This window comes from Pseudophryne corroboree, chromosome 1, assembly GCF_028390025.1.
Source record: "Pseudophryne corroboree isolate aPseCor3 chromosome 1, aPseCor3.hap2, whole genome shotgun sequence".
Classification (NCBI taxonomy): domain Eukaryota; kingdom Metazoa; phylum Chordata; class Amphibia; order Anura; family Myobatrachidae; genus Pseudophryne; species Pseudophryne corroboree.
Window position 1 is genome coordinate 612,228,652 of NC_086444.1, and position 11,878 is coordinate 612,240,529.

An 11,878-nucleotide genomic window follows, 5' to 3' on the forward strand; every position below is an offset into this window, starting at 1 on the left:
GCCCCCGGCGGGACAATTTGCCCCGGTAAATTACAGAGGCTAATTGGATATCGCCCCTAAGGCAGGGAATGTATGCTGTCTAAAATATGGAGCTTGTGTAAATTAAATCAACCATTGCTAGCTACTATCCAATTCAACCCCTCCTTATTGTATACTCTACTCCTGCCGCCATTACCAGGCACAAAATGACACCCATAGGACATATCTTTAATGCAGATAGTCATGTAAAGCTGAACTGAAAGGATGTACAACACTACCCATGTCCATACCGTGGCCCCTGCGATCAGGTTGGGCAAGTTCCCAAACTAGAGCACATAAGATTGCATCCATGACTTGTTGATGTTATAGTGATCTTCCAGACAGTTTAAAATGTATACTATGAAACGATGTCTCCCTCAGCTTTATTCTCTTTCTGTAACCCTTCCTTTGTTCTGAAAACCAAATAAATGAAACATACCCATTAAGCGATTCCAATTTTTGAGAAGACATTTCTTCTGACAAGTCCAGGCAAATGATCTGAAAAAAAAAGACAAGTATAAGAAATATAACCTGCTCAGCATATTTAAATTAACAATTAAGTAGACCGTAAAGGAAATTATTTAGGCTGTCATGCAATGACAAAATCAACCTGTGACAATTTGTAGATTAAGGGGGAAAATTAATTAGAGCAATAATTTACCGGTGCTCTAATTGATTTTCACAAGGGTGGTAGCCTCAGTCTTTAACGCCTGGGTCTATTCAATTAGAGACAGTTTTTCTCGGCCACTAACTTACTGTGCAATTGGATATTAACACATAGAATCCGGGATAAATTCCTGTACCTATGTTTTTTCCCAGTTTCGGGGGATCAATTAAGCATGTGGTAAGTGAACATTGCTAATTGACCTCTCCCATTAATCGCCAATACTTTGATAATCCCTATTCATTTATTCTAAAAGACAAAGAAAACTTTTACAAGCCCATTACCACCACCTTAATTTGCCCTATGTGTAATATAGAGAAGTGCAGCAGTGGGAGGGCTACAAGTATTATATAAAAAAACTGCTAACACAATGACAAGCATTTTGTTGTAAAACTAGAAATCTCATTTACAAATCATTATTTATTACCAGTTATTTATATAGCGCAAACATATTCTGCAGCGCTTTACAGAGAATATCTCCCCATTCACATCAGTCCCTGCCCCAGTGGAGCTTACAATCTATATTCCCTATCACATGTACACACATATTCACGCTAGGGTTAATTTGTTGGAAGCCATTTAACCTACCAGCATATTTTTGGATTGTGGGAGGAAACCGGAGTACTCTGAGGAAACCCACGCAAGTACGGGGAGAATATACAAACTCAACACAGTTAGGGCCATGGTGGAAATCGAATGACACATGCATCTATTTGTGACGTGTACACCTATTTCCTGGTCTTTGGAAACACCCCATAAAATGTTTTTGGATGCTTGGGGAGCGAGTAGTAAAAGAATACCACTGCAAAGTCTAACCTGAATCCTCTTCAGAACCACACCTTTCATTACTGTTCTATCTTCAAAACCTATAGAGCCTGATTCAGAGATGTATGCAAATGCTGTCGCAGCTGCAATTTAGTACATAGTGGCTGTTTTTTCAAAGCTATGCTAATGTTGCAGCCACTGGGATTTGTACTGAAACGCCCACTGGAGGCAATAAAGCAAATATATCCCCCAGGAATCCTTCCTCTCTATTATTAACTGATTTTACCACTCTCAGGGGGACATTTACTAAGCAGTGATAAGAGTGGAGAAGTGAGCCAGTGGAGATATTTCCCCATCAACCAATCAGCAGCTCTGTATCATTTTATAGTATGCAAATTATAGATGTTACTTCAGTGCTGATTGGTTGCCATGGGCAACTTCTCCACTGGCTCTCTTCTCCGCTCTTATCACTGCTTAGTAAATGTCCCCCTCAGGGTCATATGCAATTAGCAGCTGGGTTTACCCCACATCTAATTGTTGGTGCTGACCGATTCAATTAACTGCTATAGCCCGGCTTGTTAATGACACTTTTCCTCACTGCCTCAGGAGCTGCTAGGGTAAGACGGCGTTAAAATGCACTCTTGGGATTTGACACGCAAGGAAACCTATAGGCTCCTGCATTTTACACTGAATATATGGGTTGCAGTGCAGGGAAAATGCTAAAATAATTGAATAGCTCCAGACGTGAAACCTGCAGCTTTTCCCGATGCGGAAACCCCACATCTAATTGGATATCCCCCTCAATCTAGGAACAGTACTGTTCTGCCAAATACAACACCAGTCAAAAAATTGAAGTCCTATTATAGGTAGAAAAAACGAGTTTTATGTTAAGAACTTACCTTTGTTAAAACTCTTTCTGCGAGGTACACTGGGCTCCACAAGGATAAATATAAGGGTGTAGAGTAGGATCTTGATCCGAAGCACCAACAGGCTCAAAAGCTTTGACCTTCTTCCCAAGATGCATAGCGCCGCCTCCTATATCACCCCGCCTCCGTGCAAAGGAGCTCAGTTTTGTTAACCAGCCCAATGCAGTAGCAAGTAAAAGACGACAACTGCCAGTTGCCACAAACACCACACTCTCCCGACAGGAGAAGTGTCAGCGGCTAATGCCATACCAACCCAAAGAAGCTAAGTGGAGCCCAGTGTACCTCGCAGAAAGAGTTTTAACAAAGGTAAGATCTTACAATAAAACTCGTTTACCATAAAACTCGTCAGGACGTGCATTTCCTAGTGGAAAGGTGGGGCCTTCCAGACGTAGATCTGATGGCGTCTCCACACAATCACAAGGTTCCGGTCTTCGGAGCGAGGACAAGGGATCCTAAAGCAGCATTCGTGGATGCGCTGGCGGTACCGTGGAGGTTTCGGCTGCCGTACGTGTTCCCTCCGGTGTCACTCCTGCCCAGGGTAATTCGGAAGTTCAAGCAAGAAAAAGGAATTCTGCTTCTCATAGCTCCAGCGTGGTCCAGACGGCACTGGTTCTCAGACCTGCAAGGCCTATCGTCAGAGCGTCCAATTTTACTTCCACAACGCCCAGACCTCCTCGTTCAGGGCCCCTGTGTCTACCAGGACCTAGCCCGGCTGTCTTTGACGGCGTGGCTCTTGAAGCTTCCGTCTTAAGGGCTAAAGGGTTTTCTGAGGCGGTCATTCAAACTATGTTGCGGGCCCGGAAACCGGCTTCTGCTTGGATTTACTATAGGGTCTGGCATTCTTACTTTGTTTGGTGTGCATCTAACGATTATGACGCTTCCAAGTTTAGTATAGCCAAGTTGTTGGCTTTTCTTCAGCAGGGCCTGGACTTTGGCCTGCGTCTGGCCTCCCTCAAGGTTCAAATATCTGCCTTGTTGGTGTGGTTTCAGAGAAAAATTGCGACCTTACCTGATGTGCATACCTTTACTCAGGGCGTGTTGCGTATCCAACCTCCCTATGTCCCGCCTGTGATTCCTTGGGACTTGTCGGTGGTTTTGGGGGCGTTACAAGAGTCTCCGTTTGAACCTCTTGGTTCAGCTGACCTTAAGTGGCTTTCCCTTAAGGTGGTGTTTCTGCTGGCTATTGCTTCAGCTAGAAGAGTGACGGATTTGGGTGCCTTGTCCTGTAGTTCCCCATATCTGATATTTCACCGTGACCGGGCGGTTCTTAGGACTCGTCCCGGCTATCTACCTAAGGTGGTTTCTTCGTTCCACCTTAATCAGGAGATTGGGAGACAGATCAGGAGAAACAAGTGCCGGAACTACAAAGAGCGGTCTTTGGATGTGGTATGGGCTCTCCGTATCTATGTGAAGAGAACTGCTCCTATTGGGAAATCTGATTCTCTTTTTGTTGTGTTTTTGGTTTCTCAAACGGGCTGGCCTGCTCACAAGCAAACTCTGGCCAGATGGATTAGAATGGTGATTGCACATGCTTATGTGAAGGCTGGTCTCTCTGCTCCTCATCATATTAAGGCCCATTCTACTCGGTCTGTTGGACCTTCTTGGGCGGCCCAACGTGGTGCGACCCTTGAACAATTGTGCAAGGCGGCTACGTGGTCCTCTGTGAACACGTTCATAAGGTTCTGTGCCTTCGATACTGCCGCTTCCCAGGATGCTTCCTTTGGACGCAGGGTTCTTGTGCCCGATACAGTGCGTCCCCTCCCATAAGGGACTGCTTTAGGACATCCCCTATGTTTATCCTTGTGGAGCCCAGTGTACCCCGCAGCAGAAATTATGTGCGCCTCCGTGTACCTTCTCCACTAGTCTATTAGAATAATGACACAGACTGAAGCATTTGTTTCCACCCAAGTGCAAGCTAGGTGTATTTCACAAATAACTCCGATCAGGCGGTGCAATGGCTTACACTTACAGCAGAGTCCTTTCTTATTCCTCAAATTCACTGTCTTTTCCATAACAATATACATACATTAAGATTTTGGCACCACGATTTTCCCACACAGGTTAAACTGGAACATCATATCTCTGCAATGGGCTATTAAAGGGGAGGGAGAGGTTAACAGAGTTTGGCTTCATGCTTGCCCCGTTCACCTCCCCACACCATGATACTACCACAGAAACATACAGCCATGCCTCAATTACTAAATGCAAAGATCAATGCCTCCCATAAAATCAGCTCATATATCCTGATGTGATCATTACCATTCTCTCACTTACTTGTTACATATTTCAGTCTATTTCCACCCAATTCTGTTAGCCTCTCTCAGTCTAACCACCACTTGCCCCCATTACTCTCCTCACAAAGCAAGACACAAATCTTTAAGTGTGTGAACTCATAAGAAAATGGGGAATGGATATATATTGCATATACAAAGAATATGTTATGGTCCTGTAAAAAAACAAAACAAAACAAAAAACCCTGTATGCTTGTCCCTGGCACAACAGAATTCCTTCTGTGAATCCCTATTGGTGAAAAAAAAAACTAAACATTTCTGAAGTTGATTTAATGCATATATTAATGCAAAATAACAAATGGGACAATTTGAACCTTTTTTTATTGTTTTCTGCTTGGAATCATAACTGACATATAGTAATCATAACATTTCTAGTTCCTTATAGGTTACCCACCACTTTTTCAGGGCAGTTGACCCTTGGCGTTTTCACTTGGAATTCCACTGGTGGAGGCAGAACACAACTTGTGGGAACTGTAATTGAGGGGGATGGATCCTCTGACTGGGCAGCCTCCCCCTCCCCCTCACTTCGGCTCCCCACTCCAGGTTGTGGTGGTGCTCCTCTGTCCTCAGCACCCTCTGGGTTGGAACGTGTATGGGGCCTTTGTTCCAGCGCTCGTTCGCCATCATCTGCAGGCTCTGAAGTGTCCATGCTGCATGTTTCTTCTGTAGGGCTATCCAGCTTTGTGGTGGGACTGCTCTACTAAGAATAATGAATTGAAGAAACTGGTATACAAACCCTGACAGCAAAATAAAAAAAATAAAAAAAGGTATTAAAATTAATGAATCACTGAATTTACAGACAGTACTATGTATACGATATACCTCAAGTCATAGCTTACGTGAACTATGTATTTTTGCCGGCCAAAAGCTTGAAATAATGTGAACAATTTTAGATTATTACAATGGAACCCAGTGACTTTTCTTTTCAACAGGTGGAGTTTGTGCTGGCTAAAAAATAAAAAACAAAAGATATTAATAAGATTTTATATATTGATGCATCAGTGAGAAATATGAATCATTTAAGTCATGTCAGAGACCTTGGGTGAGCAAAACCACTTCTGCAGAATGCTGCCGACATGATAGAATTCATCATTCACAATAACCTTTGGTCACCCAGAAAGCAAAGTCATGTTGGGCCGAAGGGGGAACATTGGCTGTCTGCTGCCCCCCCACAAATCTAAAGTGTACTTCAGGTCTCTTATCCTGTATTATATATAGATACTTTTTAATAGATTTTACCAATTTTGGTGTTTAGATTAAATCCTCAATTTTTTCGAGATTGTACAGGACCATGAAGTGAGACTGCTCCATTGTCATTGATCTGCCACATTTCCCTTTAATTCAGTGATTCCCAAGCTGTAATGAACCATGGTACCCTAGAGAATTCACATTTTTTATGACACAAAGACGTTAAAAGTTTCTAATGAGGCAGTCAGCAAAAATTATTCAGTTAGTTAAATTGTGGTTACTTATCCTTAGGTCCATCTATGTGTGGGTGGACATGGATGAGCATCTGCTTGTCCACATTTTATGACTGTTTTGTTTAGCACACTGACTATAAATAACTGGGGGTCTATTTACTAAGCCTTGGATTTAGAGAAAGTGGACGGAGATAAAGTACCAGCCAATCAGCTCCTAACTGCCATGTCACAGGCTGGGTTTGAAAAAATGACAGGAGCAGATTGGCTGGTACGTTATCTCCGTCCACTTTCTCTAAATTCCAAGGCTTAGTAAATAGACCCCTAGATTTGGTACTGGACCCCCAACCCAGAGCACCAAGTTTGGGAACCACTGTTCATCCCCTCCTTATAATGTATCTCTTACCACTCTCCCCTTTCCCGGCTATTCGTTTCTCCCCCACAGTTTTCAACCCTGTAATTCAGTTCACTCACTCTTAACTGTAATTCATGTTTTCATTGCATAGTCCACCCCGTTGTACATTACTCCCTTCATTAGAACTGATGCTCTTGTAATTTATTTCCCTTTCCATGAAACCATCTCTCCTGCTTCCTTTACATTTACAGCTCATATCTCACCCACCACTCACTAGGTCATTACCTCCCTCATAATTACTCAATGCTCTTAATACCTGCCACTTCCTACATTGCAGGTCCAGTGGGGAATGCTTGTGGTAATGTGATCATACACACCACACTACTACTCCTCAGGGTAGGTGACAACATTGCGTAGCACCATTCTCGCAGCCTATTATGGACAGTGAAGAACAGTAGAACAATTGCATCATTACATGACTTCAGAGCCTGACAGACCCTTCTCTGGCCACCTACTGTCCTCTTACACGTTAAAAGCCTCCTGCACACTAGGCGATTGTTATTAACGATATTGATAATAACAATCTTTCTAAATGATATAGTCTACTGTGAACACACTATTTTGTGAACGATGCGTCGTTGACGGGGTCTTATGTCATCTGTGCATGCAAGTCAATTTTAACGATATAGTCTGAAACTGCATGTTCAGGGTGGTGGAGGATGACGTCACTGAACGATATTGTTAGCGATATCGTTTAGTGTGTATGCACTATTTATTTATTTTCAGTTTCTTATATAGTGCAGCACATTCCGCTGCGCTTTACAATTGAAACAACAGTGATAAAACAAAACTGGGTAATAACCAACAGTCATAGAGATAGGAAGGCCATGCTCGCAAGCTTACAATCAACATGGAAATAGGCATTGATACACAGGGATAGGTGTTATCTTTTGCATAACTGTCCACCGGAATGCAAAGGTTCTTGGTGCGCTGTATGTTGGCCTGGGGTCAGGAGGATGTGAAAGTGAAAAAAAAATGTGAAAAAATGTGTGGACTATACAGTGGGTATGCAATTGGATAGGAAGGTTTATGAAGGTTAAGTGAACAGTTCTGGAATGTGATAAACTAGCCTGAAGAGGTGCGTTTTCAGGGAATGCTTGAAGGTTTGGAGACTAGGGGAGAGCCTGATTGTGCATGGTAAGGCATTCGGCTTCGGGTGCAGCCCAAAGAAAGTCCTGCAATCGTGAATGGGAGCAAAAAATTAGTGTGGATGAGAGACATAGATCTTGTGCAGAGCGAAGAGGTCGGGTTGGGATATATTTTGAGATAAGAAAAGAGATGTACATAGGTGTAGTCTGGTTAATGGCCGTGCGTGTGAGCAAAAGTATTTTATATTGAATACGGTAGAATGCAGGTAACCAATGGAGGAAATGACAGAATGGATCTGCAGACTATGAACTTCTAGTGAGGAAGATTAAATTGCAGCTGCATTTAGAATGGATTGTAGTGGTGAGAGTCTCTTTTTGGTGAGACCAGTAAGAAGACAATTGCAATAATCAATGCAAGGGATAATGGGAGCATGGATTACAGTTTTTGCAGTGTCTGATGTAAGGTATGGTCGTATTTTGGATATATTTTTTAGATGCATGTAACATGATTTTGAGACATATTGAATGTGGGGAACAAAGGACAGTTCAGAGTTAAGGATGATACCTAGGCAGCGAGCTTGTGGGGTAGGGTCGATGGTCAATTTCTCAACAGTGATAAAGATATCAAGTGGTTAACTACTATTGACCGGTGGAAATATAATTAACTTTGTTTTGGATATATTAAGAGTGAGGTGGCGAGATGACATCCAAGATGAAACGGCAGAAAGGCTTTAAGTGACATGGACCAATACAGATGGTGACAAATCTGTGGAGGATAGGTAGATTTCAGTATCAACTGTGTACAGATGATACTGAAATCCAAAAGAGTGGATTTGTTTACCAAGAGATGAGGTGTAGATTGAGAAAAGCAGAGGACCTAAGACCAGGCCTAGCGGTACTCCAACTGACAGAGGTAGCGAAGAGGAGATGGATTCAGACAAACGAACACTGAAGGTGTGATTATATAGGTAGGATGAGAACCAAGAAAGGGCTGTGTCCCGAATACCTAGGGATTGTAGTGTTTCTATGAGAAGAGAGCGGTCAGCAGTGTCAAACGCAGCATAGATATTTAGAAGAATGAGAAGTGAGTAATAGCCTTTGGACTTAGCAGTGACCAGATCAATTACTACCTTAGTCAGTGCTGTCTATGTGGAGTGTTGTGAATGAAAGCCTGACTGAAGTGGGTCCAATAAATTGTGTGAATTAAGAAAGTGTGTGAGGTGAGTGTAGGCAAATCTCTCAAGCAGCTTGGAGGGGCATGGGAGCTGAGAGATGGGACAGTAGTTTCAGAGAAAGTGGAGATAGAATTTTGTTTTTTCAGAATGGGAGTAATCACTGCATGCTAGAACAGTGAAGGAAAAATATCAGTAGAGAGAGAGATTACAGATGTTAGTTAAGGTTGGGCTGAGCACAGGAGACAGATTTACTTACTTGTGAGGGAGAGCCTCTTTTGCCCAGGAGTTCAAGGGAAACCACGGACGATATCGCTCATGGAGCATATCATCTAGTGTGCACCCAGCTTTAGAATCTGCACAGGATAGGAAAGGAGGGCTGGATAGAAGCAGTTACATAGACACAGGCCCTGCTCCTCCAATGTATGCCACCAAGAAGTACCATTGAGACCCTTATCGGCTCAAAGAATTTCTTTGCCTAAATTCCCTACCCACCTGACGGGTTGGGAATGGGAAGTTGGCAGCCGGAATCCCGGTGGTCAAAATACAGACGACGGGATCCCGGCAGGGGAACGAGCGCAACGAAGCCCCATGCGGGCTCGCTGCGCTCGCCACAGGTTCTATTCCAACTCTATGGGTGTCGTGGACACCCATGAGTGGGAATAGCCCATTAGCCGGGATTCCAGCTGGTGACATTGTCACTGGTCGGGATTCCAGCGTCGGTATCCTGACAGCCGGGATCCCAACTACCGGCAATATAACTACATTTCCACCAGACTCAACATTGTGAACAAGGCTGATAGTAGACAAGTGGAAGAGGATGAGGGTTTTGGGGGTAAGAATTCTTGAATGCTCGTCCTAAGTTACAGGTGGGTACATTCTTTCTGGTGCCTGTATAATTAACAAATTCCCTCTATATAAAAGAATAGTTAAAACTACCAATATTTTATATATATTATACACATTTGAGATTAGTGTACTGGCCTCTTGCTTTACACTTCCACATACACTAAAACCTATTTCTCCAGTACTAAGCTGCGTAATCATTCTTTTCTACCTGTGATAATCAACCTGTTACTCAGCTGTAGAACTACAAGTCTCAGCGTGCCCTCCATGTTGTGCTTTCTATTTTACCAACAGATGGTGAGCCACTGTCATAAATGTACCATGACCAAGCTGTAGTTTCCAGGAGGATTGTTTCATCCAGCACACACAGGGGCTTTAATGTAACTACCGTTCTCAGCTGTCTGCTGAGCATCCGTAGTAAAGACTTGTGGTATGTAAGTACTTACATGTAGCACAATGCCCGACTCACCGTGCTATACAGCGGCTCTTCCTTCCAGATGCCTAACAAGTGACTATTGCTGCGGCGGCCGCCATCTTTCACCAGGAAGCAGCTTCTCACAGCCGCTACTGCCAGGACAGGAGGCGCTCTGCATTCTGGGAAATGTAGTACCTTTAGCTGCTTGTTTCATTTTCTGTGTTGTGTTGTGTGGCTGGCGTGTTGTGAATTGAGTACATGGCATCGACTTGTACCCTGCAAACAGATTCACACTAATGCATTGTGTTAGTGGCAATGCAAGTTGTCAATTTCTGCAAAACCTAGGCCGACCAGCTGCTGTGTCATGCTGATGTCTGATGGGTTTATGTAAAACTACAGTATAAAGTTGATAATTGCTTCGAAACACTGGCCCAGGTATACAATGTATCCGGAAAGTATTCACAGCGCTTTTTCCACATTTTGTTATGTTACAGCCTTATTCTAAAATGGAATAAATTAATTTTTCCCTCAAAATTCTACACACACTACCCCATAATGACAATGTGAAAAAAAAAAGTTTTTTTGAGATTTTTGTAAATTTATTAAAAATAAAAAACTATGAAATCACATGTACATAAATATTCACAGTCTTTGCCATGAAGCTCAAAATGGAGCTCAGGTGCATCCTGTTTCCACTGAGCAGCCTTCAGACGTTCCTACAGCTTCATTGGAGTCCACCTGTGGTAAATTCAGTTGGTTGGACATGATTTGGAAAGGCACACACCTGTCTATATAAGGTGTCACACTTGACAGTGCATGTCTGAGCACAAAGTCAAAGGAATTGTCTGTAGACTTCCGAGACAGGATTGTCTCAAGGCACAAATCTGGGGAAGGATGCAGAAAAATATCGGCTTCTTTGAAGGTCTCAATGAACACAGTGGCCTCCATCACCCATAAATGGAAGAAGTTCGGAACCACCAGCTGTTTTTCAGCAGCAGGAACTGGAAGACACAATGTGCAGAGACATCCTGGATGAAAACAAGCTCTTGACCTCAGACTGGCGCAACTGTTTATCTTTCAGCAGGACCAGGGTCAGACTGGCCCAAAGGGGAACAGGAGAAACCACCGGTGGGCCCCCCTCATCCTCTAGTGATCAGGTTCCAGACTCTATCCTAGCGCACTTCAATTATGCATTATACATATGTTACATTGGGGCAGATGTATTAACCTGGAGAAGGCATAAGAAATGATAAACCAGTGATACGTGCAAGGTGATAAATGAACCAGCCAATCAGCTCCTAACTGGTAATTTACATATTGGTGCTGATTGGCGGTTGGTTTATCACTTCCTTATGCCTTCTCCAGGTTAATACATTTACCCCATTATACTTTACAAGAATATGCTTTATTATATATTTACCAAGGGGCACAGAACATGTACTCTGTAATGGTTTGCCAAACCTCTGTGGTGGCTGGCCATGCCCCCACTGTAGCCTAGCCACACCCATAAGCATGGGCCCCTACAACCGCATTCCCCCGGTGGGCCCTTCATGCCCCAGTCCGACACTGAGCAGGACCACGACCCTAAGCACACAACCAAGATATCAAAGGAGTGACTTCAGGACAACTCTGTGAATGTCCTTGAGTGGCCCAGACTTGAATCCAATTGAACATCTGAAAATGGCTATGCACCAACGCTTCCTATCCAAACTGATGGAGCTTGAGAGGTGCTGCAAAGAGGAATGGGCGAAACTGCCCAAAGATAGGTGTGCCAAGCTTGTGGCATCATATTCAAAAAGACTTGAGGCTGTAATTGCTGTCAAAGGTGCATTAACAAAGTATTGAGCAAAGTCTGTGAAT

The 11,878-nt window shown here is 43.4% G+C and overlaps 1 protein-coding gene across 5 annotated transcripts in view; it reads right to left on the minus strand.

Moving 5' to 3' along the window:
* Window positions 1–10,187, minus strand: part of BABAM1 (BRISC and BRCA1 A complex member 1) — a 117,259-nt gene extending 107,072 nt beyond the window's left edge. Inside the window, exons 1-5 of one of the 5 annotated variants that reach the window (XM_063914395.1) lie at window positions 10,073–10,187; window positions 9,017–9,113; window positions 5,504–5,612; window positions 5,059–5,401; window positions 458–516 (exon numbers count right to left, since the gene is read on the minus strand). In XM_063914395.1, the coding sequence (XP_063770465.1) occupies window positions 458–516; window positions 5,059–5,313 (314 nt within the window). In that variant the 5' untranslated portion in view covers window positions 5,314–5,401; window positions 5,504–5,612; window positions 9,017–9,113; window positions 10,073–10,187. Of the gene's footprint in view, window positions 1–457; window positions 517–5,058; window positions 5,402–5,503; window positions 5,613–9,016; window positions 9,114–10,049 lie in introns of all 5 variants that reach the window. The other 4 variants (XM_063914393.1, XM_063914394.1, XM_063914396.1 and 1 more) reach the window with 4 other exon arrangements.
* Between the last annotated feature and the right edge of the window lie 1,691 nt (window positions 10,188–11,878).